The sequence below is a fragment of the Fringilla coelebs genome (genome assembly GCF_963513975.1).
Source record: "Fringilla coelebs genome assembly, chromosome: 21".
Taxonomy (NCBI): Eukaryota; Metazoa; Chordata; class Aves; order Passeriformes; family Fringillidae; genus Fringilla; species Fringilla coelebs.
The window spans coordinates 8,107,677-8,135,579 of record NC_140047.1 but is presented as its reverse complement, the minus strand read 5'-3'; the positions used below and the strand labels follow the sequence as shown (position 1 = coordinate 8,135,579).

Here is a 27,903-nt window from a genome sequence, read left to right as displayed (position 1 = left end):
CCTGGTGGTGCCAACCCCTTGGACACAAGGAAACAGGCAGAAACTGATGCACACCAAGTTCCACCTGGACACAAGGAAGGACTTCCTGCCTGTGCAATGACCACACACTGGCACAGAGACAAGAAAGGCTTTGGAGTGTCCCTCACCAGAGATATCCCAGACCCGTCTGGTCACAGCCCTGCGCCGTGCGCTGACGTGACCCTCCTTGAGCAGGAGGTCGGACCTGCTGCAGTCCCTCCCTGCCAGACACGTCCCCGGATCCTGATGCCCATCCCGGGACTCTGATCCCATCCTGAGATCCCGATGCCCATCCCAGGATTCCAATCCTATCCCTCGATTCTGATCCTCATCCTTGGATCCTGATGTCCATCCCGGGATTCCGATCCTCATCCATGGATCCTGATGCCAATCCCGGTTTTCTGATCCCATTCTGAGATCCTGACACCCATCCCAGAATTCTGATCCTCATCCCAGAATCCTGATGTCCATCCCTCGATCCCCATGCCCATCCCGGGATCCCGATGCCCATCCCAGGATCCCAGTGCCCATCCCTCTATCCTGATGCCCACCCCGGGGTTCCATCCCTCGATCCTGATTCCCATCCCAGGATCCCGATGCCCATCCCAGGATCCCGATGCCCACCCCGGCATTCTATCCCAGGATCCCGATGCCCACCCCGGGGTTACATCCCTCGATCCCGATGCCCATCCCAGGATCCCGATGCCCACCCCGGGGTTCCATCCCTCGATCCCGATGCCCACCCCGGGGTTCCATCCCTCGATCCCGATGCCCACCCCGGGATTCCGGGGCTCGGGGGCTCCGTGCCCGCCCCGCCGCCGGCCCCGCCCCGCGGTTCCCTTTGTGACCGGGAGGCGGCGCCAGCCGCTGGGCGTGCGCGGCGGGAGCCCCGGGCCGCCCCTTCCCGTCGCGGCCCGCGGAGCGGGCAGGGGGCGGGCGCAGCTCCACGGCCGCCGCTGGAGCCGCTCCCGCATCGCGCCCGGCAGCAGCGGGAGCCCGGCAGCCCCTCGGCCGGCTCCGTGCGCCGCCGGCCCTGAGCGCCGAGCGCCGGCTCCGACATGTCCGGCAAGATCGAGAAAGCAGGTGAGCGCCGGGAGGCCCGCGGGCAGCGCGGGAGGGGGGGACGCGCCGGGGCGGCCGCGCTCGCCGCCCGCCCCGCGGAGCCGCCGCGGCCCGAGGAGCCGCCGGAGGAGCCGGAGCCGCCGGGGCTGCGGGAGCTGCCGGAGGTGCCGCGGGCCTGGCGCGGCCCGGCGGGGCGGGGGGAGCCGGGCAGGGACCCCCGCGCCCGGCCAGGTTCCCCCGGGGGCTCCTGACAGCGCGGGCGGCCAGCGGGGCCCGGGCCGGGGCTGGGCCGGGGCCGCGGGGGATGCTCTGCGCGTCCCCCCGGGGGCTGCTCCTGCGGTGCCCGGGCGCTGTTTGGCTCGGGCTTTGTGTCTCCTCCGCGTTTTCCTTTTTCCTCGTTGTTCGCCTCTTTTCCCCCCTAGTTCCTTTATTTTAATTTTTGTGTTGTCGCACCCACTCCGTCCTTGCTGTGCAGCCGAGCATCAGCACCGCCGGGCGCTGCGGCGCTTTGGGGCCTACGCGCAATGATTAATTTCAACTTCTCCCAACTTTCCTCTCCTGGTGTTTGTGCAGGATGAGAAAAGATGAGTCCGTGGGCAAATGTCAGAGGGAACTTGCAGGTTTTTTCCTCCCTCTGCCTGGGGTGCTCACGACAGCCAGAGCCAGGGGAGGCTGCTGGGGTTCATCCAGCTCTCACAAGGAAACGCTCAAGCACGGATCATATTGTCTCTCTGTGCTTCTGGAGTCGTGCCTGGTTCTCAGTTGTCACTTTAGATGGTTGAATGACCCTGTTTTTCTCTGTAGTGGGAGTAGTACGCTTAAAGATTCAATTAGTGTTGTGCAAATCAAGCAGCTAGAAGTTACGTAGTTTAATTATGTTGCATTTAATTAGCAGAGGAAAAATCGAGGCTGTTTTGTATATTTCATTGTGGGGAATAGCTCGACTGTCTCCTCCTGGGGAACGCAGGGCAGCAGCCCGAGTAGGAGCATCCAGGCTTCCCAGGACAGCAGCCAGGGATGCAGGAACGATCCCTGGTTCCAAGGAGTGCGGTCGGTAGCATCGCCTTCTGGCTGTGCTCATCCCAGCCTGGTGTGCTCCGTGTGTTCTGCAGCGGCCCCGGGGGATGAGCAGCCTGCCAGCCGCTTCTCCGTGCAGCACCTCGGCGTGCTTCCAGCTCTCCGCGCTGAGTTACTGTCTAACAAGTGTGCGCTGCATCGGGGGACAAATGTTACTCCAGAAATATCCCAGGTTAATCCCCTGCACCGTCCCCTTCAGAGTATCCCAATGTAGTTTTGCTCCTACTGAGCTTTTTCCTGCTTGTCCCTTACTCCAGCGAGCAGGGAAGGTGTTAGCAGAGTACACAGACCTCGGGCCAGCTCTGGAATAATTGCCACTTGTTTATGCTGGAGGTGAATTTGGCTTGGGATTTAGTAACTGTAGACAGTAATTACAGACGTATAAATAAGTGATCACGTTTTGTTTATTCGCGTGCAGTAAATAACCCTGGGAGAATAGTAAATAGAGCTCCACACCAGAGAGGCAGCGTGAGGAGTTCAGGCACAGGAAGATGACTCTGGAGACACACACAAACTCAGCACGGTTCCATAAACAATGGAGCAGAGAGGCCAAGAAACACCATATAAATATAAATTCCGTATAAAATACCATATAATGGCAATAAAATACTGTATAAAAGTCGTACCCTGCACAACCTGGAGACCAGCCGCACTGAGCTCCCACTGAAGAATTCAAGGATTGTGCAAGGTCCATCCCCAGGTCAGTTCTGTGAGTGTGCAGGTGGAAGATGCAGTGGAAAAAGCCCTGATGCAGGGATATTTGTTCTAGTGCAAGTCTATCACAGTGATGATGTGCTGAACAAGAGAAACGATAAATCTGGGAATCTGTCATCTTTCAACTGCTTGTACTTTCATTTCTTTAGGAAGGACATTGAAAAAAAAAATCCAGTCCAAATATAAATGGGAAGAGAAGAGACAGGAAAGGAGGGCTGGGAGCCAGCTGTTCCAAAGCAGGACTGTCTCCATCTCTGTTTCTGAGTGTTTGAACTTCTGATTGACACAAACAGTTTGGTTAATAGCGTCACCGAATAAACACAGCCTGTAACACCCCAGCCACTCAGGGGTAATGTCTGTCCAAACGTGTACAGTAGCAGAACAAAGGATACAGACTCCTGAAATAAATGCTGTGAGGTCCAAGGTCTGTGCATTTGTGTACATTTGAATTTATTTTTCTTACAGGGACAGAAATTCATGCATTATGTTATAAACAAAATAGACTATTGCCTGGTCACAAGCCATGGTGACAGACTTTGGAGTGGGCTTTGGTTTAACTTGTGTGTCCATCTAGACAGGCTGCTGGAAAAAATGTGTTACCCCTTGCAGGGTTAGCCCCCCAGAGACCCTCATACATCTGCTCCCTGGGTCCTTAACTGAAACACCTTGTTGGCACTCAATAAAAAACAATAATAAATGATTAGAGATAACAGCTTCCATCCTGTCCATGAGGGAAGAGCAGACAAGGCTCCCTCTGGAGCCTCTCAGTGCTGCTGTTTAATCAACAGAAGGGTCACTGTAGAGCAATTCAGAGCTCTGCTTTGGAGTGAAGGGCAGCCATCTGGTAGTGTGGAAGAAGATGGTATATTTGGGGTTTGCTAGTGTTAGAGCCCCTGCTTTGTTAGGCTCCCACCAGGAGACTTCCAGACGCTTTTCCAGAGCAGAGCCCTCCTTGGCTGGAAGAGAAGGAATGGCCATTGGCTTCTCTTTACTCCAGAACTGTGACTTTTTGTCTTCACTTTCAGAAAATATTTGCTCTCTCCTTTTTTGATGTGAAATCCAAAATAGAGATGCCAAGAAAGAGCAGAGAAGGTCACAGATTCTGCTTTGGTTTCCTGTTACCATGGCGATGCACGAATTCCTGTTTTTATTTACCTGATGGATTACGCGCTGCAGGGAATTCAGCTACTCTGCATCATTCAGGGAGAGTAAGGGAGGAATTTGCCACCATCAGCTCTGAACCAAAAGCTTGTCATGAAACAAGTCAGAAATGCCCTTTTATTGAAACCAAAGAACATATGGGTGCCATATTTTGAAGGTTTATTCTACTTGGTGTTTTCACTCTTAGTCTTGTTATTTTTTTCAGGGTTTTCATTCCCCTTGTGAACTTGCTTTTCCAATAGCTGCCTGCTAAAGGTTGTTTGAGAGAGCTGTTTCAGGTGTTAGCTACCTGGAGTGCAGGCAGTCATCTCTGCTCTGCTCAGGACTCAATGGGATGTGTTTATTCCCAGTAGACCACAAGCACTATTGGCTTTACCTCTTACATATAAGCACTTGCCTGATAAGCAAATTCACCTCAAATTCTCACCCTTTAGTATTTGGTGGGATAAACATCTAGAGGTAATTCCAGGAGAACTCTGTTCTTAAGAAAATGACAAAATTGAAGAAGCAATTCAGGAGGTCACATTATTCCCATCTTTGTAGGAATTTAATGTTCTATCTGGAGTCCTTCATGCCGATTTATGTGATCCTGAATTGTTCATCTGCAGATGTTTTTGTACAAATGTGAAGCCTCAATATTAAGTGAGGGGTTTCAGGTTAGAAAATTTTGCAGTTGACCAGCTCAAGTGCTTCTCTGCTGGTGCTTTTCAATCAAAATAGGAGTTACCTGCAAATCTGAAAATTAGACCCTTCAAAAAACTTACCTCTCAACCCCAAAGGTAATTCAGTTCCAATTCTTCCTTAGTCAGACTTTCAGCACCTCCTGTTTCCTCCTGTGTGCTGCTCCCATAGAGACATCCCACGTGTGTTTTACTGTAACTTCTTTCAACAGAATCAACCATTCAGGCTGTGTTGTGTTGCACTAAATAGTTTATTTAGTTGTTGTTTTTGTACTGGGTGTTTGGTTAATTTGCACTGATCACATGGTCAGGTAGGAGATGATCGCTGGTTTCTCCAGAATGGCACAAGGAGCAGAATTTGGCATCTTTTGTGAGCCATTGTAGGTTGACAGGTGGTGTGTTCCAAAATGCAGCCTGTGGGATAACTGCTGCAGGATTGAGATGGTCTCAGCAGTTGTAAGAAGGAAGTGGGCAAGGAGTGGGGAAAGAAGACAGCTGAAGGCTCCTGGAATGTGGAGCAGCTGGGTTGTGCCTTAGTCAGTGAAAAATCAGAAACTGGAAACAATTGCTAAATTTATTTTCAGCCTAAGCAATCGTTTTCCTTGAACCACAGTGACTAAATATATCTCTTGGTTGTGATTTTTATGTGGTGGTAACTCGCTGGCTCTTGCTAACCTCCTGGCAGGCAGAGAGAGGAGTGGAAGTTCACTGTCAGTCAAGATCGTAAAACAAATATCCCTCATTTAGATCTCTTGATTCACTTGTGTGGCTCTGCTTGCTGCAGTGTATTGCCTGAGTGGAAGAAACCTGGCTGTTTGTTTCTAGGGAAGGGAGTCAATCTCTAACTCCTCTTTCAGGTTTCCTTGGGGTCTTGTTCATATTTTTGGAAGTTCTGAATTGCAGTTGATGCTCTAGTAACACTACAGTAGGTGTAGATAGATTCTAATGCAAAGGTGTGGTCTTTTTTTAAAAGAAATATACATTAAGACTTTTTTTATTCCAAAGTGGAAAGCCTGAGGGTAGAATTGGCAAAACGAGCTTTGCTGTTGACTTACAGATCTTTGGAAGGAGAGCATTCCATCCAGAATCTTAACCACATTTGAACTGCAAGTGAAGGAACACAAGGAGTTAACTTCCTAAACTTCATTTTAAAGAAGCTGGAGAGATGTTGTCCCTTCCTTGGCAGAGGCATGTGATGGCTAATCAGGTTTAATTCAATCACTCAATCATTTATGTGTATTATAGGTAGCTCTCAGTTGAGCTGGAGTTGTTTGTTACTGTAGCACCCAGTTTGGAAGATCCCTTGTACCCCAGCAAAGGTAAGATGATAAAGAACATTTTCTGTCTTTGTGCCAGACAAAACACCTGAAACTATGTTGTATATTAAAAATAACAAATTACATGTCAGAAATACAGGTAAGGTGATTTAATAGCCTCCTTCCTCTCTCCCCCTCCTCACCACACCCATCATTTTGCATAGTTTGAATACATGTAGTGGATATAACTTGTTCAGTTTTCCAAAGCATATAGTCACAACATTTTTTTCTGCTGGAATTCGAGCTTTGGGATCTTTTGCTAGTTTGGGAAGCTCTTGTCCTCTGTGTACTGTTGCTTAGCGTGAAATGAATCCTTCCAGTTTGAATTCTGCCTGTAGAGACATTACATTATCTGGAGAAAAATCCCATGCATGGAGAGGAGTCCTTCAGCTTCTCAGATTTGTGACAGAATAGGCTTTTCTCTCTGAAAAGAATTGAAAATTTATTATGCTGTAAGTGCCTGAATACTTGAAAAATTCTGCTTTGGAGTTGCATTTTTCCTTTTTGTTTGTTAGCATATGACTATGGGATTCAGCCAGTGTCATGGAAAGAGTATTAAAATCACATAGCTATTGCAAGGATATTAGCTTTGTTGTTTGTATTTTTTTTTTCTAAATAACTAAAATTTGGCTGCAGTTGAGAAATATTGTCAAACGTAATGGGATGAGGGGATGGTAAGGGAGAGCAGTGTGTCATTCTCAGGGCTTGAAATAAGAGGAAAAGGGAGGACAGGTTGAAGGAAAACTAGATTTATTGTCTTTGCAAGTTTGAATTTGCAGCCCCAGCGCTCCAAGGTGTATAAAAAGGTGGCCAGAGAACGAAGAAAGGGCATCACATGTTGATGGAATGGGTTGAAAGATGAGAAAATTGAGAGGATGCCCAACCCACCAGTGATGGGAGAGGAGGGAGCAGGAGCTGAGTTGCGTGCGAGGAGAGCAGAGAGGAGAGGACAAGACGGATGGCAGAGGGAGAAATCAGGCAAGGAGGACGTTCCCAATGGCTTTCATGGAGTCTGTTCCAAGGCAAAGAGACAGAAGATGAATTTCAGCAATCCGGAAAAGCTGCAGGAATCCTGCAGGTTGGGACGTGCTGCCAAAGGAATGTTCTGCACTTGTGCTGCTCACGTTTTACTGCATCCTGACAAATTACAGCTTTATTCCCTGACCCACAGCATCCACTCTTAAAAATACATTTCCAATCTCTTCTTAAGGTGTCTGACACTGGCAGTGACAGAGCAAACAATTTCATCTGTGTGAGAGAGAAATGATGTCCTCACATGTTCTGTGAAGCAGCCTGAGAAGGCTGATGGATCACATTATTGATCTGCTTTTATTTGGGTTGCATATTTCAGTGAAAGCTCTCCAGCTTGGAAACAGTCTCTTCATGTGAAATCCCTTTGCTGTTTGAGCTGCTAGCACAGCTCACCTTCTCTGGGGTTTGTAAGATAATGTTTCCTTGTGCAAGCAAGGGAGAAGTGAATAGAGACAAGTAGAGGGAAAAGCCTGGATCAGCCTCCACCTGGTGTTGTGGGAGGTACAATATTCACAGTATTTGGGAGGACTGGCTCTCCTACAACTCCTTTCTATTGTATCATATTTAGGAAAGTATCTAAAAGATCTGAGAATTGATAAGAGCCGTATTCTATATAATTTTTTGGTTCCCATTTTATAACTACTCTGAGGGTGGAATGAGCACAGGTGGCACTGAAGAAGAGATTTCTTAATTACAGAAATGAGGCTTTTTGAATTGAAAAAAATCTCATGTTTGGTATTACCTTACTTTTCCTGGGTGACAGTGTCTGCTGCTTTGGGTAGAGTTTTTCTGGTGTCATGAAAATCCTGTAAGTTAACATCTTGGCATGGCCATCAGTTCCTCTGAGGAAATCCTAATCCATTATTCTGCCCAGGGAGAGAGGTTAAAGCTTGCTTGCACTCTCATGCTCTCATTCTTTCTCTCTGAAGGCTTCATGGGGGGATGCCCTTTGTTGAGTACTTAACATATTCACTGAACCAGTCCCATTTACATTCTAAACAAGATCTTTAATTTCATCCCTGACGTGTACAAAATCTTGGGTTTTGAAAGAAAATTTTCTTTTTTAGGCTTCTGGAAAGAAAGGAAAAAATCAGTGGAGGTTAAAATCAAAGAATAGTTCCTCACAGCTGGTAAGGTTGGAGGAAGCAGATACTGCAGCTTGGTTGGTTGATTAAACCTTGATAGAATTTTACTGGGAGACTGAATAAGTAGTTCTGTACCCATTCAGCTGTATTTTGCAGGCAGTCTTTAATAATTAAAATGGGAACCAAAACAAGTGTGTTCCAAATGTACAGCACATATTGTTTTATCCCTTACCTTTTGATGGGGTTTTTTTGGGTCGTCTCTGTGCTGCCCAAGAGGTTCTACAGTGGCCTCAGGAATTAATTCCATATTTAGAAAGTTTCCTTTACGAACCAAACATCACAAAGGGCGCCCAGGGAGATCAATATTGCAGTTCTGGTTGTAGAGTACATTCCAATCAATTCTGGATAGCAGAGCTCAGTGAATCCATCTGACAATGGGTTCAGTTAGCAGGACAATACTGTTTAAACACAATTTTTCTTGGGTGCTTTGTGATCCTTTCAGTTGTGCTTTAATTGTATTAACTTTGTCAATTTGAGCATTTTGCCTTTTTTTTTTTCCTTTTTAATGCTTAATGCAGCCTTGCATTTCACAATTGACAGTGATGTGTGCTGCAGCTTTCACATACAAGAAAATGAAATATCCCTTTTTGGATATATATTTTCCATCTTAATTTTTTTCAGTCTACATTTTCTACTTTTCTTAGTAGAATTATATAAGAATAATACATTTGAGGAACTAGGGAATTCTGCCAAAAGGTTTAGTTAGAACTCATCTATGAATTTACAGGGATTTGCAGCAAATGTAGAGCACTGGTTTGTGCAGGAGGTGGCTTGTTTGTATAAATACCCTTGAAAGGTCACATGAAATCAGATGTTAAGGCTGATGCCAGATTTTTGACAGAGCATGGTAAGAGCAGTGCAGGAGTTGAGTTTAACTTTTACTGCTTGGAATTGCTTCTCCAGAGCTGCTGTGTGGGAAAAAATTGTGGTACCCAAAACCATTGAGCATCTGAAAGTCACATGACTTTAAAAAAAAAAAAACATTTTCTTGTATTGTTACAAGCAATACCTAGAACATAACTGACAGACTGAGGTGGGCAGTTTCTCTGTTTTCAGCTTAGTTTTTCTGTTCTTTTTGTGTGTGCAGCTGTTTGCTCTTTGTCATTGGAATCAGTGGCACTTCTGTCCCCTGCTCTGTCTGGGATGTTGTTTTACAGGAGAAACACTTTGGAACATTGTGGAATCACCCTGATAAAATGATGGAGTGAATTTAAGGAATGGTGTTTAAAGTACATGAGCTGGCACTCTCAACTCTGGCCAGTTTTGTGGTATTCAGGTGCTCAAAATCCCTTTAAAGAAGAGCCAGTGAGTCTTCATGCATAACTTGGCACATCTCTCAGAGATAAGTTTGCTCCTTGTCTGCACCTCTCTTCCTTAATCTGTAACATCCTTACATAAGGCAGTGTGATAGCTCATCCATCCTGTTACAACTCTCAGACTTACTGGCCAATTTCTGTCAAACTTCATGGAGGAATGGATATTAAAATTTATTTAAATTTCTGCACATTTTCTGAAGAAGGCTGAGGAGATCAGAGAGGCTGCAAATAGGGCCTTCATTATGGCAAAATTGAAAATGTAGTGTGCTGTCCCATGTTCATAGCCATTTGGCAAATGTGACTTGTGAATGGCCTGAAATGGGGAATGCCACAGAAAAGCAAAATCTTTAGGGAAAAAAGCAGATATGAGTGTTTTGGAGACAGTTCAGAGGAGCCAGTCGAGGGCAGTGAGGGGTGGGTTGCCAATAAAAGCCTGGTAACAATTGCAGAGCAAAGAAACACTTAAAAACCATGCCAAGAGAGAATTTGTTCTTGTTAACTCTCTATGCCTATTTCCAAGTAGCCTTTAAACAAAGATGGTTTTGTTCCTGTATGTCTTGGGTAAAAGCACTTGTGTAAATTCCCTAAATATTCATTGGCAGCACTTAGATTTTATCCTGTAATACAACCTGCTTCATTAGACCTCAGATGTGAAGTGTGTGTTTCACTCAGAGGGCTCCCTGGGGACATCAGGTGCACCACAAGTGATACCCAGGAGAATTTCCCTGAGCTTCCATTTGGCTGGCAGCCTGGTGAGTGCCAAGCTCCAAACCCTCTTTTGCCCTGGGCAGAGGAATTTATCTATAAATCCTGAGGGTCTTTTGGCAACAAGGTGTGTAAGAGTGTTAGTAGCACTAAAAAGGGTGTTGGAAGGTTGTTGATTGCCCATGTCATTGTTTGGATACTTCTCAAGTTCTGAAAGGACTAAAATAATTGTACCTAAGGTTAGAACCGTTGGTTATCCACTCTGTTGGAGCTCCAGTGGTAATGTCACCAAAACATTCCCCCATCCACTGTGGGCACAGCTGTTTCTGGAATCATTCCCAGCGTTCACCTTCCTCAGCCATGCTACCAGGCCAGTGCTATGGCTGGTCCTGTCAGAGGGCTCAGATTTCCCACTGAAGGAGAGGTCAGGCCTTGGAATAAGTTGCCCAGAGAAGTGGTGGAGTTGCTGTCTCTGGAAGTGTTCAGGAGATGTCTGGATGTGGCTCTTGGGAATGTGGTTTTGGGGAGATTATGGCTGACACTTGGATCAGATCATCTTGAAGGTCTCTTCCAGCCTCGATGCTCCTGTGGTTCTGACAGCTAACAGGCTGTTAGTTTTATTATTACTGTTAATTTGTTTTTCCCATTTAATTCTTTTCAGATGAGATAATTCACATCTAAAAGCTTTGGCAACATAGTACACTAAGTTTCAAATATTATCATAATGGAAAAGAGTCATACTAGAAATATTAGTACCCAGTTGTATACATTTAATGAAATTGTTATTCAATGCTTTTATGTCCAAAACAGTAACACTGGTTTGTGTTGATGCTGCATGCTCTGATCTTAACCTTTGGGATGATAACAAAGCACAAAAACTGGCTCCTCCTGCAATCCTTTACCCTTGAAGGAGTCGTTTAGTTAAATTCCTTAATATTTTTGCAGCTGTGGTTGTGGTTTATTAACTGATGCTGCCTTGAAGAACAGTCTGTGTCTGCAGCAAAGTTTTCATTACTCATCTGTCAATACTTGCAGAGTAAAACAAATGGGTCTGGGTAGTGGTTTCTCCTCTTCAGTCTAAATAGTTTCTTTCCCTCCATCCCCACTACTTTACCCAAGAGAGAGTAGAGAATAGTTTTGTGGCAGTGAGTGCAGAGTTGCACTCTATTGGATAGGAAGGTCTGGCCTGCTTTGTCTGTCAGGATTATTTTAAGCCATAATGTTTAGAATTTAATAAATGAACTAGAGGGAATTAAAAACATCTCTTTTTCCCAAAATATTCTTACTTCTACAGCTGTGAAATGCCATTTATCCTGACTCATACCAGCTGAAGAATCTCCTGAATTTCTCTTTTGCAGTTGGTAAAATATGATTTTGGGCCAGTTTAACAATGTGCTTCTCAGGAGAAATCCGGGTGAGTTTGGTTTGATTTTGGTTTGGTTTTGTTTTAACATAGTCCTCAAAATTGAAAATCAGATAACCCACGACTATTACATCTGTGTTTACTGATGCAAACTACAAGTTCTGCAGTAACTGCCTTGGCCCTTGGGTGAAGTGCAGGAGGCAGTTTATCTGCCTGGGTTTTTGTGGGGGTATTTCTGCATGATAACTGCAGATGAAGAGCACATCTTTATTTGGAAGGCCCTACAGAACAGGGATGTCACCTCTGGGAGGTGATGGGCATGAATTTCGTGCTGGTGAGTGGAAGGAACTGGAGGAAGTGCTGTGATTGAGCAGTGGATAGAAAATGCTTTGGTGTCCCAGGGCAGAGCTGAAGGATGAGCTATAATAAGTAGGGGAGAAGCACTTGCAGAATGCAGGGGTCTGACTCACTTGGCCATGTGCTTCTCTTGAGTTTCACACTTGGCTGTGACAAATATCAAAGGGAGTAGCAGCCAGGCTAATGAACAAGTGTGCTGAGAGCAAAGGTCTGTGCTAACCTCTCTCCATGCATGTGGTTTGGGGGGAAATACCAGAGTCCTTGTCTCCTACTCCTGTTGTACAGGGTGGTTTTGCTTGCTTCTATCCTACTTCAGAAAATCAGGGTGGTGTGAAACCTCACCTGGCAGTTCCCTGGGCATGAAGGTATAAAGAACTAACCCCAGCCCAGTAAAGGTGACTCATAACTGGAGCACTCTGCACCTACATGATGTTGGCTGGTAAATTGGGGCTGGTTTTCTTAGCACATGGAGCTGCCATCAGCTGCATTTTAAAATCTGTCCAGTGGGACACTGCTCTGAGAGTGGAAGGAACCTAAACCTCTGCCAGACCTAGCTGCAACCGTGAGGACCTAGTCTGGAGATAAAAACTGATTAGTGGATAATTCCCCCAGAATGAATAATCTCTGCCTTAAAAGATGAGTTGCAGATGGTTTTGGATGAGAGAGGGAGAGAGATCAGGTTTAAAATGCCATTCTTTCAGTAACCTGAATCTCCTGACCTTACATGACACTGCAGAGACGATTTCAGCCGAGTAAGACCAGGAGGAGAGGCTGGCTGGGGATGTGTGGCCAGTGCTTCCTGCCTTGGGCTGACTCTGAGCCCCAGTGTTATATTTACCTGGTAGTTTGAGAAATCTTTCACTCCACAAGGTCAAGGAAAGCTTCCAAAATAGAGGGAAGAGCCATTTGTAACTCCCCAAGTGAGGATTAGTATCTGACATGACTTCTTGAACTATTTTCAGATTGGTTGTGTGTCTACTGATCTTTCACCTTTGCAAAGGTAACAGTACTTATGTGTTTGCCTGTCCTTGACTGGAAAGGCTGCAGAAAACAAAACTGAAACTTAAAACTAGGTTAAGGACTATTATGAGCAAGCTGTGTCAATAAAGGCCATCATTTTGTGTAGCTGTGCAGCTTTTCAAATTACTCCAGCGAGACTCTCTTTACAAATGCTTTTGTGTTTTGTCTGTTGACTCATCCATCTCAACACTCACAGTAACATTTCAGTACTGTCTTATAAAGCCAGTGATTGAAACAAGGCTGTTCTTGGGCTGGTTCATCAACAGATGCAATTAATACAATGATGTTTGTTTTGACACCCTGGCTCACTGGCAGCATTGTAAGCAGCATTGCTATGCGAGGAGATTGCTGTGGTTGAGGGCTCCGTGTACAGGCAGCTCACTCAATATTTGTATTCAGCTTAAAGTCAACATTGAAAGAGTTTCAGACCTCTCCTAAGCTGGCAAACAGGCTCGCTGGTGCTACCAGTGATGTTAACAAAAGGGCAAATCATAATCTGCAGCACTTCTAATTTATTTGCAGTCTTATAAAACACTGGGTTTTCATTCTGTCAGAGAGCACCAGAAGTATAAAAGGAAGGCTCGGAGGGATTTTCTCCTTGTGCGAGTCTGGGAAGGTGGTGAAGGAAATACGATTTGGACTCAGATATTTATTCTTTCAATAGAACAATGTCAGTCCCAGACCAGTGCTTCTCAGATGTGTTTTACCCTGGGAACTTGTGTAAAATGTCTTCCTTTTCAACTATTTCATTTTTAGCTGTATACAGGGTGTAGCCCTGTTTAAGGGAGTGTCTGTGGCATGGAGCCAGTTGATATCTAAACCCTATCATGGATTGTTTTAAAGAGAGTATGATTTTCTGTACTGAGATATATTGATGACTATTTTTCAGGGCAGAAAGTACCTGCTGACTCCAGCAGTTGCCAGAGCAGCTGTTCATTATGAGTAAGCCACAGAAGAAAATCTTGTGAAAGCCCTAATATTTCTAGGAAGCAGCTCGAGCTTAAATGATCAGTCTAGTTAAGCTGTATGAAGAACTGCTTTCATATTTTCACTTGCCTGGAATTTTATATTGGGGAAAAAAAATTCTGGTTCTTAGGGTGTCAAAGTCTGTAGGACAGTTTACAGAGAGGTATTTAACTCCAGGCTAGTTAATATTTGTTAAGGCTTGCCTGGACACTCCCCAGACTCTTGCTCCAGGGTACAAATTTAATTGATTTATTCCATGTTGAGTTAATGCAGCAGTTTCTGTTTCTGCAGGTAGGCATCTCTGCTGGCTGCATGGCTTTGAGCATTCTCTGGCATTGTAGCACCCTGTGACCTAGCCTGGGTTTTTACCAGGACCTGTGTTTGGCCAGGCACTCACTGGAAATGCAATCAGCTCCCTGTCCTGAGCTTCCTGATGAGCAAGTTGGGACTTTTTTTTGGTTATATTCTCTGTTTTCAGTCACAGAGCTGACTTCTGATGAGATAATATATAGATTTCCATAGCTTTCCGCCAGAAGATTTGTTTTGAATTAATGAACGTTTTTGTGAATTTCTGTAGTTGACATTTTCTGGAGAAATAAATTCTGATTTTGGTCCAGACCCCTCTGATCAGTACCAGGTGTGAGCAGCAGGCTCCAGAGGGCTCATCCAGGATATGGGAGGTTGTAGCAGCGCTGCTGACCTTTGGCTCACGGAAAAAACAATGAGCAAGGAGTACAGTGCTCCAGATGTGAACCTGTCTGGAAGGTGAGTGTACAGAGATAAGCTGCTGATGGAAACACCCTCTCCCCTACAGCTTCTGCATTATCCAGGTGAATCCAGAGTCACAGCTCAGCCTCTGAGATACCTCCAGCCCAAGTTCAGTCATTTCCTTCCTTCTCCATTTGAGCTCTGGGTTTGGATTGCTTTTCATTTTGTTTTGTCTCTTGTTGTCTTTGATACCAGGATATGATTTCTTCTCTGTCAGCTCTCCTTCCCCTTTGTTTCTCTTAGATTGCAGGTTTTTTGGATGGTAACAATCACGTTGCTTGTAGTGCATCCTCTGTGTCACAAGGTTTTGACTCAGCAGCATTGTCCTGGAGATGTGCAGGGATGTGCCAGTGGTACATGTGTCACAGCAAAAGAACATCCTTACACATCTTGCCCAAGCAGCCGAGCTCCTCTCGCTACTAAATGCAATTCTGGGGTCATGGCTCATGAGTGGTAACAACGGGAAGTGTGGGATGTTCTGGCTTATTCTGAGATCAAGATTTCATTTCCCTTGCAATAATTTCATGAATCAAAAAGGAAAATGTGTAATGCTTAGTGTTCACCTAGAGCTTTACATTTTTAGATCATTGCGTAAACATTTCTTCTGTACTTCTGACTTCACGATGGGTGGTGATGGAAAGTTCTGTCTGCTGTGAGGTAAGGACAGGGAGTACAACTCCTGCCCTCCTTTCATTTTCTGCTGTGGTTCCACTTGGTACTGTGGGCAGATGATCTCTACTTCTCCAAGAGTTTCTGTGGGCTTTTCAGTCATCACTGGAGCTGTGTAGCCTGTGAGTGGGTTGTTAGTTCGTGCTTTTAGGGGTGTCATTAGGTAGTGAGAGTGGCAGCCCTGGTGCTGTGTGGTGGTGACATCTCTCTGGGAAGAGCCAGGTGATGTGTGCACAGATCATGCCACCTAGAGGAACGGAGCTGGCAAGCCTGCAGCCATTGCTGTGCTGCCAAAATTTTGGTGATTGTTCCAGTGACTGTGTTGAGACCTTCTCCAAGCCATGCCCTTTGTGGCCTCACCTCACAGTCCATCATGAAGACAGGTGTGAGAAGCTCCCTTCACAGGCAGCTCTCCATCAACTCAACAAACATTTCTCAGCTTTTTACATGAGACTGCTTTTCCCAATTTAGCCTCCTAAATGTTGACCCTCATCCTTCCCAATGGCTCAAGAACCTGAAATTTAGTTGTGGATCTCACTTTGCATTCTCCAGGGATTAGGGTGAGGTATCTAGTACAAGGTGTGATTTGATGGGATAACATTCTCCAAGCTCTGTGCTTTTTTTGGCTTGTATGTTGCAATTTCTTTTGTGGGAGACTGTTAAATTTCCCAGAAGATTATCCTAATTTCCAGAGTCTCAAAGTCTGAATTGTAATTAAGCACTTAATTTGATGAGGGCTTTTAGATGTCTTGCTAGTCTACTGGCAGCTTGGGGAAATACTTCCATCTTCTTCCCAGCTTCCCTTGCATAGGTTCAAGCTCAGAAAGCTGGGATATATTTAGAACTGGCAGAACTGCCAGCCTGGCCTCAGAAAATTGCTCCAAATCTCTGCTTTCTGGGTAGGATAAAGCCAAATGCAAAAGAAGCCTGGTTTTTCTGAAGAAGTTGGGGTGATGACAATTTATCAGTAACAAATGGGCAGCGGGGAATTTTAATAATACATTTTATTGCTTGCAATTGCATTGAGTTCCCTATTGCCACAAATGACAGTAATCAGGACATCCAACAGGGAATCAATTACTTTATTTCTTGATCATCCAGTCAGCGAGTTCTGTTACGAGATAAGCACATGGTTTGACCAGAGGGTGTCACCTCTTTGGGAATGAATTTTCTTTTTGACCCACTTTAGTCTAATACATGGTACAGTAAGGTCAAGACTGATGACTTGGGTTCACAGGATTTAATACTCAGACAATAATGACTGAGTAGAGTCTTTTTCTTTTGTGTTATTTGAGGTTAGGGCTTCTAGATTAAGTTTCTATCTTTTGCTAAAGTTTCTATCTACTGTTTAAGTAAAACATCCTTTCTCCCCCCTGTCTCCTGTGCTTCAACTTTTATGCCTAAAATCTCTGGAACAATCTTGAAGCCTTTATTCTGCTGTGCCTTTGAATTGACCCCCATGTATTTTCATCAAGACATTAGGATGGCCTTCCCATTTCCTTCTATTCTCAGCTTAAATTTTCCTGTTACGGGAATACTAAAAAAAAAAAAAAAAAAAAAAAACCAAAAAAACTGAATTACAGTTAGTCATATGTTAAAATAACCAGACTAAAGCCAGCAGGAAGAGCATCCTCTCAGTGTCAGTGGATGAGGCCATGTCCATGGCAGGGGGTTGGAATGAGATGATCTTTAAGGTCCCTTTCAACCCAAAGCATTCCATGTTGGCTGTGGATGGATCCCTTGCCTGTATTGACCACTGGTGATTTACCAGTCCGGTTCTGTGTCTCTCCCCCTTTTTGCTGATAACTTTCTGGCCTCCAGGCTACTGACAGCTGTTGTCCACTTGCTGCTAATTAAGAAAGCAGCATGAGGGATGGGGATGTGGGTTGGAGAGATTGAGCCCCCCTCTCCACAGCCAAGCGTTTCAACCTGATTAAAGAGCGTCTGACTGACGACTGAGCGGCCTCTTTTCTCCTGCTGTCTCTCTGCAATAGCCTGGTTTTTATCAGAACTCCCAGGTCAGGTGCTCTCTGTGCCTCTGGATTTTTTAGACCCCGTAACAATGGGCAGAGTCAGAACAGATTTGCTGTTCAAAAGATGGGAACATGTGAAATCTGAGCCACTATAAAGCCGCATCTTTAGCATGCAAAGCGTTGTGTACGTCTGTGATCTTACTCAGAAATTCAAATGTAGGTCGTGTTTTTTAAATAAAGTGACACACAGTACGGTGAAAATTTTGAACTAGCTGTTGGAATCAAGATCATTATGAATTAACAGCACTTAAGTGGATGGGCCAGTGATTTCAAAGATTTTCTTTGTTTAAGGATTTTTCCTTGTTTGCTTTGTTTCCTTGTTTTGGTTTTCCTTGTTTTGCATCAAGTCCCAGTGGGAGACCTTTTGTGTGATACAGTAATGCTGGGATTTTTATGATCCAGCAAGAGAATGGGCTTGAACTCTGAAATTCCCTTCCTAGCCTGTGCCTCTGTGGAGGTAAAATGATTGACTGAGGTTAATATAATACAAGATAGTTGTGTTAATACACAACCAGGAGGTGTGAATTCAGGGAGTAGTGGTAATTTGGCAGAGGAAGCCTGCTGTAATGCTGATGCTCTCTGGAGCTGTTTACCCCCAGGAATAATATGACTCTTTATATTTCAGATTAGACCTCCAAAATTCAATCTGAATTGTTACCTGTGATAAGTGGGCTCTGTATAGCCCTGCATAGCCCCTAGCAAGCTTTCAAATCCATGTCATTTGCTCTTTTTTTCTGGAATTTAATTTCTCTTCTTCCTTGTGATTTGTCTCATGTTTGGCTGTTACCTTTTACCCTGGAGTTAAATGGGTTTTGCTGTTTTTTGGAGGTTCTCTTTAAAAGCACTATGTAAATATAGGTGTAAAATGTTTATTTAAATAAATAAAGAAATCACTGCCAGACATGGCTCCTTAGGTGTGTGAAAATCCTTTAATAAGCCATGTCTACCACAGTGTAATTGAACAGTAGGAACATGTCTAGGGAGAGGAGGATGTACTTTGATTGTACTTATTGGTGTTCACCTTATTATGCCCATGAACACTTAGTGAAAGGAGCCTTGGAGCATGTGACTTCAGCTTTTGTAATAAAGAAGTGCCTTATATTTGTTTGAAGTTGAACAAGAGCTGCTTTGCCAGTGTTATCCTAGATTCACTAAACACAAGATTAAAATAGCAGGAAATGCAAAGTGTGGTGTGCTCCTAACGAGCTGAACTAGGCAGACTCTTTGGGACCTGGGTGATCCAGGGTGTGAAAGTGCCATAATCTCCTTGGGCAGCTTTTTGTTTTCACATGAAGAGAGCAGATGCTGACACGGTGCAAATAGGAGAGAAATCCTATCAGTAGATTGGCCCCGAGTCCCCAAGCTGGAATCTGTAAATACAGTGATTTATGTGTATTAGTGATGAAAACAATGTTTCTTTCTTTCCTCCAAGCAAAATATTATTTCCAAATAGATCATCTCATTATTGGGCTCTGGTTTGGCTAGTAATTTTATAAAATAAACCTAGTAGCCTTAATGTTAGAAAATTAATGGGTTGATTTCTCTACTACTGAGAATTTATGGAGGCTCCAAATCCCTGTCTGTCTTGCTGTGGGAGGTAATTAAGAATATGAGGGAGCGGTTTCTTGGTTTGAAATATTGAAAATGACTGTAAGCATTCGTGCTGTTCCATCTGGAGAGCTCATTAGGGGTGGTGAGATGGGTTCTGCTGGGCCACTTGCTGTGAGCATTGGTCATTTCTTTCACAGTAACCTGCTTATTGCTTGGGCAGCTTGGCCAGACTCTTTACTGTGTGCTGCCTGTGACTGGCAGCATGTTTCAAACCCATTATAGGAATATTATGTGGCTTCAGGATCACAATTATTCCATTTGTCCTTTAAAGCTGCTCCTGGTGACTTCAGGAGTGGAGCTGCCATCACCCAGGTAGGTCATCTGCCAATGGTGATGTGGTTTTGCATCTGTTCTGCCTGAGCTTTTCATGTGACTGACGCTGTCACCTGCTCTGAATCCCCACCTCATCAATTTGTGCCACGAATTTCTGGCTTGTGCAATGAAAAACCATCCCAAGGTTATTTTGGAGGCACAGAGATGGCAGTTTTCTCATTAAAGGGGCAAAAGTAACATTCTACAAATTTCTATGTGCAAACCAGCTGCCTGTTTGGTGCTAGGTTGGGCTTTGTTTAGACTATTGATCAAAGGTAAGCCTAGAGCTTTGCTGCTGGGTCTGGAGCTGACTCTCCCACCCCTGAGTTCCTGAATGACAAAGTATTTCAGTGAAGCTGGCACTTCTTTGTTGGGTTGTTTTGCAAATGCAGACCCAGTTCTTAACAGGAGAGCACAAACCAGGGATTTCTGCTTTACAATGGAAAATGTTGAGGTTATGTTGTCCTGATTTCTTATAACACAGGAGTGTCCTTTAAATTAAAAAAAAAAATGACAGTTCATACAAGAAAAATCTCTTCCTTTGAGGTTTGTTATCTACTTCTGTTCAACAAAGCTAGACTTTATCTTTGAGAAACAACTTCCCATATTTATGAGAACTATCTCTAAATATTGCCCTTTTGCCTTTTAATTAGCTAAATTCATTCTGCAAGATGTCATACTCCAAAATAAAACTATGTAGGGAGTTAATTGGGAATAACATGTGTGAGTATCCAACTTTCACCTTGATTTAAGCTACCTTTCCAGGATGGAGAAGCCCTCTTATTATAAAGTCTGAGCTACAGGGTTCTTGTGGTTTTGAATGTTGCCTGTTTTATCATGATAAATTCTGGTGTATTATAGTTTGAAGCGATTTCCCTAAAAGTAGATTTGTACAATTGCCAGAAAACCAGCTCAGTTCTTCACCTGCTCTGCCAACAAATAGCAAATTTATTTGACTGTACTTGAAGAAGTATTTTCTATGTATTTTTAAATTCTCTATTTTTATAAGTGTTTTGAATCCCTGTTGAAAGTATCTTCTGTGATGGCCAGCTTTCAAAGTTCCCATATGGGTTCAGTTTCATAATTATGATTGTGACTGCTATATATGGTGTTGGTTTTTTATCAAATAGCAGCAATCAAGCCTTGAGGGGTGTTTTATACCTATGGTGTGTCATATCAGGACAGACATGGGAAAGGTACTGGTTAAAGTCATACAAAACTGTAGGAGCCTTTTGCAGATGGACTTAGGTGTTTCAGTGCATTTTAATGAAGTTGCTTTTCCCAAACCAACTGCCTTTTCAAGATTTGTTTGAGCCATATTCCAGTTCTGCACTCTTTGCAGTAGATACATAAGTGGCTCTGAGGTTAATGAGGAATGAGGGCACATTGAGTGTATTCAGACTTCTGGCTATAGAGTTGCCAAAAATGAAGCAGGAGAGCTCTCTTCCATCTGTCATTCCTCTACAGAAATCAGCAGTTTAGAAGTGGATGTAGCTGAGAGTTTATTTGCTGAGCTTCAGAGTTCATGAGTACACAGAGGAGAAAAAGGCAAAATTTATGTGTTTGTTTGGGGAGGGAGGCACCGTGAGTTTGCTATGTAAATTTGTAAACAGGGTAGAAAGGAAAGGGAAGTTTCCTGAAAATATTTGCTAAAATAAATGAAGTCCAAGCTCAGATTGCAAATCTTGTGAAGTCATGCAGGGCGTTGTGGGAGAGTGGTCCTTGTGTGGAGCAGATGTTCATGGAGGTCCTGCAGTCACTGACTGCAGTGTCTGATTCCTCTAAGCCCCCTCCCTGTGACACAAGGTTGTTTCTGCTAAGCAGAAAAAAAGAGTGATGCTTTTTTACTACACTGACACAAAGCTCAGTGCTAGATTCTTATACTAAAGTGATGTTAATAAATGTGGATCATATATCCAAAGTCAGTTCTGTGCTTACAACGATATAGGTGGTTGGTTTTTAGTTGAAAGATGGTTTATAGTGTTTCTTGTTGCTTTACTGCAGTGTAATTTTTTGTACTCATTGGCTGGATCCAGGTAAAGACTCAAAATCCAGTTGGGGTGAAGTTTTTGCAGGCGGGTTGAGCATTACCAGTTGGAAATATTGATCCCAGAAGATCTGGGAGGTGTTCACCCTTCTGGTAACAGTACCACAGGTATTTCTATAAACATCTCCTGCTGTCTCTCTGAACCCAGCTGTGTGACATCCTGAATGGCACAGCAATCACTGGGTTTTTGCCTGTTTTTCCCAGTGAAGGAGCATGAAGTTAATCACAGTGAAGCTTTGACAAGGCACCAGGCTCAGCCTGACCAAAGGGCCACGGAGCAGAGCCTGGCCTGACCCTGCACCGCATGGCTCGAGGCCTCGTGCAGCTGAAGGTTCCTGTTACAAACTGGCTGCTGTTTTCCAAACAGACCTCCTAAAGCTCCAAAGTATTGCTCAACAGACCACAAACTGAAATGAGTATTGATTCACCTTTCAGGGCCGACGGCAGGATCGCCACACAGTCGCACGTTGTGTTGCACAGACTTAAATAGCTTTTGGCAGTTGTGGCTTTGCTGTTTTGTCAAAACCAAATTAAATAGAAATACTGTACTAACTTATTTCTTATTTATAGAATCCCAAGGTCTCTCTACCACAAAATCTGGGCACTGGCTTTTAAAACATGTTTTTTTTCTTGGAGTGGGTCATGGTCTTTCAATGCATTCCTGTGTCTTCCTGGCTGGCTCATGGGCAAGAGCTTTTGAAACCTGATGCCATGCCCTGAATGGGATGGGGTATGATCAGGAAATGGGCTGTTGGTAAAAACATCACTCAAGTAGCTATTAATTCACCAAGATTTATTCTGTGATAAGAGAATAGTTTCAGCAAGATTGTAAAGAGATGCTGAGATAAGGTTCTGCTTTGGTTTTGGTGAAATCCAGCCTGAGCTGGGTTCCCTTTGGCTGTTGGGTTGTTGTACATGAGTGTGGAAGGTACTTCTTGAAATTCAGGCCAGCTTCCAGTGTGAGCAAACTGAAAGTTCTTCGAAAAATTGAAACTGATTCTTAGTAGGGCCCCCTATTGGGAATTTCCATTAAAGATGACAGTAACTGTTAAATACAGATAGGGTGATACAAGATATGCCAGCAAAGAGTGATGTGCCAAAGAAATCAGGCTCAGGTATCCCCTTGTTAGGGGGGCTTTCAGACTTGACACTGCATTAGGCTGAGTAATATTCTTAAGCAACTGGGGAATAGCTGCTTTTTTGTCAAAATTAAATTAACAAGTAAAATTCTAGTGGCTGTTTCCTGCTATTGAAACCTCAAGTCTTCAGTAGGCTGAGATGAGTTAGAGATGGGATGGATTCCTTCAGACTCCCTTCATGTTGTTGTTGATGTTTGGACAAATCTGCTGGGGTTTGCTGCTGCAGAAGTTCAGTCTTCTGTATCTTTCAAAGTCAGGATTTACCAAAAAGAGTGGGGAGAACTGCAGGTGTTGGTGTCAGTGTGCCTTTATCTTGAAACCTGTTGTCCGTAGAGCAGTGCAAGCAGGAGGTTTTAATTCTGGCATGAGGACATGGGATAAAACAGAAAGCTGACACAAATAATTGTTTACTGTTAAAGTAACTTTAATGTTTACGTGCAGCAGAGTGAAAGGCAGACATCCCGCTTAGGCTCCCTAAGGTGCTTCATGTTTCCTGCCATGGTGGTGTAGGGATGTGCTAATCCTACAGCTAAGGAAGGGAAGAGGGAGCTCCCTCCTGGGCTGCTCAGTTCAATTAACATCTCAGTTTCCCCTTGCTGGAGGCACTGATGTTTCAAATCATGCTTATAGAAGACTAATATTTTCTCCTGCCCGTAGGCAGGCAATAAAGCTGGTGGTTTGGTTGCAGATCCTATCAGGTACAGAACAGAGTATGGAATTGAGGATATGGCCTGCAGCTTCTTAACCCTTTATGGAGCAGCACAACAATAATGTCAGAGCAGCTCCTGACCTGATTACATCAGAAATTTCACACCTGCGGTGCCGCTGTATCGCTTCACACACGCACACTTGTCTGGTGTGTGGAGATAGAGAGCTGCTCCTTTGGGGCAACAGGAGAGCACTACTTCAAAGTTGAGGGATTTGCATAGCCCTCCTGTGATGCCTTGTTTTATTGAGTAAGCAATATTAGGGAAGTTTACACTGGTATTGCAGTGCCTCTAGGAGATAGTGCTGGCTTGGTTCCTGAAGTTCATTTTTCTCTCTCGTGCAGAGATGTGAGCCCCCAGCATGGTGCACTGGAGTTGTGCAGACATGTTTAATCTTACTGAAGTGAATATCTGCTTTTCAGCATCTGAGCCCTGAGGATACAGTGCTAGTCAGAACAGTGAGAAATGAGGCTCCTGTGTGGAGCAGTTAGCTCATCTTGGGACATGCATGGAAAAGAGCTTACATCACACTCTCACCTGGACTGCTGCCCTTGATCTGTGGCACTTGCTAAAGAAGGAAGTAAAACTGAGCATGTTTAAGCAAATGCTTTCCATGTTTTCATCTTATTTCTTGTGCTCAGCTCGGATGAGTGTGGGTGGTGGCTTTTGGGCAGGGTGTAAGGTCCCTTTCCAAGCCTACTAGAAAAGAGGGGTTATCTTTGCCATTCAGATTGAATGTGCAAAGAGTCTGTAATCAGAGGTCGAAAATAAAGATGACTATAATTAGTAATGTCCAAAGCAACTGGAAATTGTGTCAGGCAGATCTGAGCCAGCTTCACTTTTTTTTTTTTTTCCATTGCCTAATGAATGAGAGCAGAGGTTACTCTCCAAGGATGAAAGAGGGCTGAGTTTTTCCCATTCAGAGCCGGTGCTGTGGGGCAGACAAGAAGCAAGGCTCCATTTACAACCTTGTTTGTCAGCTGCTGAACCTATGGCCAGGTTGTGAGCAATTAGGCTTTTCCCTAAAGCATCTGAAATAATGCCTTTCTGCTTGGTGTCCTGCCGAGTGCCTGTGACGACACCCTGTCACCTTGGAGATGAATAAACAGCTTCAGCAACATTGGGTTATAATCTTTCAGCTCCGAGTTTCAAAGCTGACGGCCGCAGGACTGAAACCCAAGCCCGGCAAAGGTTTTTTGGGAAGAACTTAAACATGCTTGAGAAAATGAGAGGAGGGGAGAAGGAGTTGAAGCAGAGCTCAGTGATGAGGGTTTTTTTGCTTGGCCATGGCAGTGGTGTCAATGAAACAGATGAGCTTTGGCTCCTGGGCTCCCACAGCCCGGAGTGACTCAGGTGCTGCGCACGCACTTGTGCCTGCAGGGCTTTATTTTTAGATGTCTGAATCACTGTCATGACCATATCCTCCAAAAGCTGCTAGACAAGTGGGGATGCCCACAGACCCCATATTAAGTCATGTTTGCTGAGCAGGGAAATTCAGCAGATTCCTTCTCAGCCTTTGCAATTTCTGTGTTAGGAGCTGTTTGCTGAAGTAATGCAGATGCTATGCCTGGAAGCTGGATTATTTTTTTCGTTTAAAATTAAATGTTTAGTTAACATCCTTGGTGGCTGTCATGGGTAGAACAGGGTGAGCAAGGACCACATTGTTCAGTTGGTGTTGGAGGCTACTTGAGTCTCTTGTTGTTCTAGTGCTGTTGGCACTGGGGGAGTTAAGAGTCACGTTACCAGTGTTGTAATCCCATCAGTTCTCTGGGGCTTGCAGGGCTGTGCAAAATCAGCTCTTAGATGGGAAATTACCAGAGACTTGCCAGATGCTGCCCAAAGGTTTGCTGGTGATTGCTGGTGTTTCTGCTTGGGGGTTGATATGGCACCAGTCTGCTGGAGCAGCTTTTGATAAACCACAGCAGAAGTCCTGTCTGCTGCTTATCAATAAATTACAGTATCTTGTTCAAAAAGAGATCTCATAGCCAGCTTTGGTGTGCTGCAGGAAACTGAACTTGGGTAGCAGTTTTACTTCCTTAAATCTCTCCCTGTTTGATTTATTTTAGATTTTTGCCTTTTTATTTTCTTTTTTCCCCCTGTAAATCTGTTGAGCAATACTGCTGCAGTGTTCAGCAGGTAAAGGATTCCTGGTTTATCTGCATACAAGGAGATTTCTCTATTCTGAAATACCAGGCAAAAAGAGGAGTAGGGGGTAATCTGGTCAGCTACTCTGAACTTGCTACTTGATGGTGTGCATTTTCCTTGCAACCTGAAGATTTGCTTCCAGATATGATACTGGAAGAAAGAAGACCTGTAGTCCTAATGCACCATAAAATTAATGTTGTTGACTAACCCAGTCCTTTTCAGTGCAGTTGGGAGACGTGGCTGAATTGATAAGTTACCCTCTCTGCCTTCCAATTCCCTTGCAAACACTGCAAGCTCTTTCCACGTGAGGTTGCTGCAGCTGGAGATCCCTCATTCATGGCTGCTTAGAAAGGGAAAAAAAAAAAATCAAAATAAAAATGTGCTCTCTGACAAATAAAAATGTTTTGCTTCCTCTGGAGGCCCCAGAGGGCGGCATAAAAATAATGAAGCCTGTGAGTCAGTGAGCATTGCCTGGCCAGCTGAGAGGGAACTGAGCCTCCCTTTTCCAGAGAAGTTTGTGTGCTGTCATTGCACATCATTAATGCTCACTGGTTTATGCTCATTCACTGTAATGTTGCCAGAAAAGAAAAAGGGCAGTCGGTCTTTCTGCTCCCAAAAGCTGGCTGCTTCCAAGGTGACGTGATGGTAGAGGAAAAGTTTCTTTAGCACTCGAGAACGATTGTTTGATTCTCAGCTGCCCTTCCTCCATGGTTTTCCTCTAAAACCTGGCAGCTCTCCTAGCAATTGGATTCCCTGGAGAAGGACTTGGAGCAGCTTACAAACAACTCCACCTAAGGTACAAAGGTTAGGGTGGGCAAACTTCCTGATTGACACTGGACCCTCCCTTTTTTTTTTCCTTTCCAGGTCCCCTACCAGGTCTTTTTTTGTTTCTGCTTTAATTTTCTTGCTTCAGTCTCTGGGGATAATGACAAAGTTGGGGAAAGCAAACTTACAGAGCTGGGACTTGCAGGTCTGAGGCTTTTGAGAAGCCATGATGCAGCAGTGATATGCTGATACATTTAAAAGGGATATTTTAATTCTGTTCTGTCGCATTCTGTCCTTTCTGTACTCAGGATCCCAGTTCCCATCCTTTTGGGAACACACAGCATTGCACAAGTACTGCATATCAGCATATTTAGGCTTCTTAACATCCTCAGGACTTCTGGAGAAAGAGGGTGTGAAAAGTAGCTGAAGGCTGTTTGCAGTGTAATGGAAGAGCTAGCAACACACTGCAGGTGTGAAAGGATGGAGAATTTATCTGGAGTCTTCCTCATTTGTTTCTTCAACCCTCCTTGAAGCCTCATGCTTTTCTCCACCTTCATAGCTACACTTTGGCAGGCTCAAACATTTTGTCACAAGACAGGATTATTAAAATTTATTTTTACGAGTGGCCGGGCAGTTGTTTTCTGTTGCCCACAGCTCACTGGTGAGCATCACACTGTGCCTCCTGTGCCTGCTCTTCTGCAGAGGAACTCTGTTATTTCCTGTAAAGCTCAAAGGCTTGGATTTTCTGTCAGTCACTGATTTTAATATTTACATTACAGGAGAGCCCAAAAGCTTTAGCCAGGGCACAGTCTCCTGATCTGTGAGCTTACAGGTATATAGCAGATACAGCCTTTGCCCTGAGGGTGGAAGGAAGATGTTGGGAATTGTAATAATATTCATATACCATCTGGGAAGGCGTTTGCTTTGCAGAATGTTTCATGATTATGGTGGTAAGCTCTCTTGTGCCTGTGTGCCCATCCTGAATCACTGTTTTCCTGTGTTTCTGAGAGCAGAATTGCATCCTGAGTAGCCTCAGAGCCCCTCACTGGGTGCTGCATCGCAGCACAGACATCCTCAGCAGAAAGGTCGTTTTGAACTCTGGCTCGTTATTTTTGCCTTTTGCTTCAGAACCCTTAAAGTCCCTGTCAGCTAGGGTTTAGCTGAAGCCTTGCAACTTGCCTTTTGTCTTCTCAAATGATGGAGCTGAGCCCAAGGGAACAAATGCCATTTTAATGGGCATCGTTGTGTAACTCATTACATAAGTCACTGCTGCCTTCAAAGGACTCGTGGCAAAAGTGGCAGGAGCAGTTGATTAAAAATGTGCACAATAGCTTCATTATGACATGGGGAGAGATGTCCGCTGTTATTTTTAATCTGATAGCTGTAAAATATGTGCATCCAGCAGAGACCTAAATGGCCTTTGAAAAAGGAACCATTTGTGGAATAAGGTTTTTAGACTCCACTTCGTTCTTTCTAACAAGCTGCAAGAGTTAGGACAAGCTGGAAAATGAACTATAACCCTTTTTTAAAAAAAATTGTGTTCCCTCTAAAGCTGCAGGGTTTTGGTGTCTGAACATGCAGAGAGTGAGAGAAGATGGAGGGTTTCATTTTTCAGGTGAAGGAGAGAAAAGGTACTGTATTCTGAAGTTTGTGGGGTTTTGATTAAAAATAAGTCTATTTTCGATTAGTTTTATATGATCCAAGCACTAGACAGGTTGAGCAGCTTGTCCCAGCTGCCATGGAACAGTAGTGACACAAACAGGACCAGGAGGTGC

General features: G+C 44.2%; 1 protein-coding gene across 6 annotated transcripts in view; it reads left to right on the top strand.

The window, feature by feature from the left end:
* Nucleotides 1–963: 963 nt before the first annotated feature.
* The window catches only part of RAPGEF1 (Rap guanine nucleotide exchange factor 1), an 84,407-nt gene continuing 57,467 nt past the window's right edge, over nt 964–27,903 (top strand). For 5 of the 6 annotated variants that reach the window (XM_084219481.1, XM_084219476.1, XM_084219479.1 and 2 more), the window contains exon 1: nt 964–1,101. In XM_084219481.1, coding sequence (XP_084075607.1) covers nt 1,077–1,101 — 25 coding nt within the window. In that variant the 5' untranslated portion in view covers nt 964–1,076. Of the gene's footprint in view, nt 1,102–5,973; nt 6,032–27,903 lie in introns of those variants that run through there. The other variant, XM_084219477.1, reaches the window with a different exon arrangement.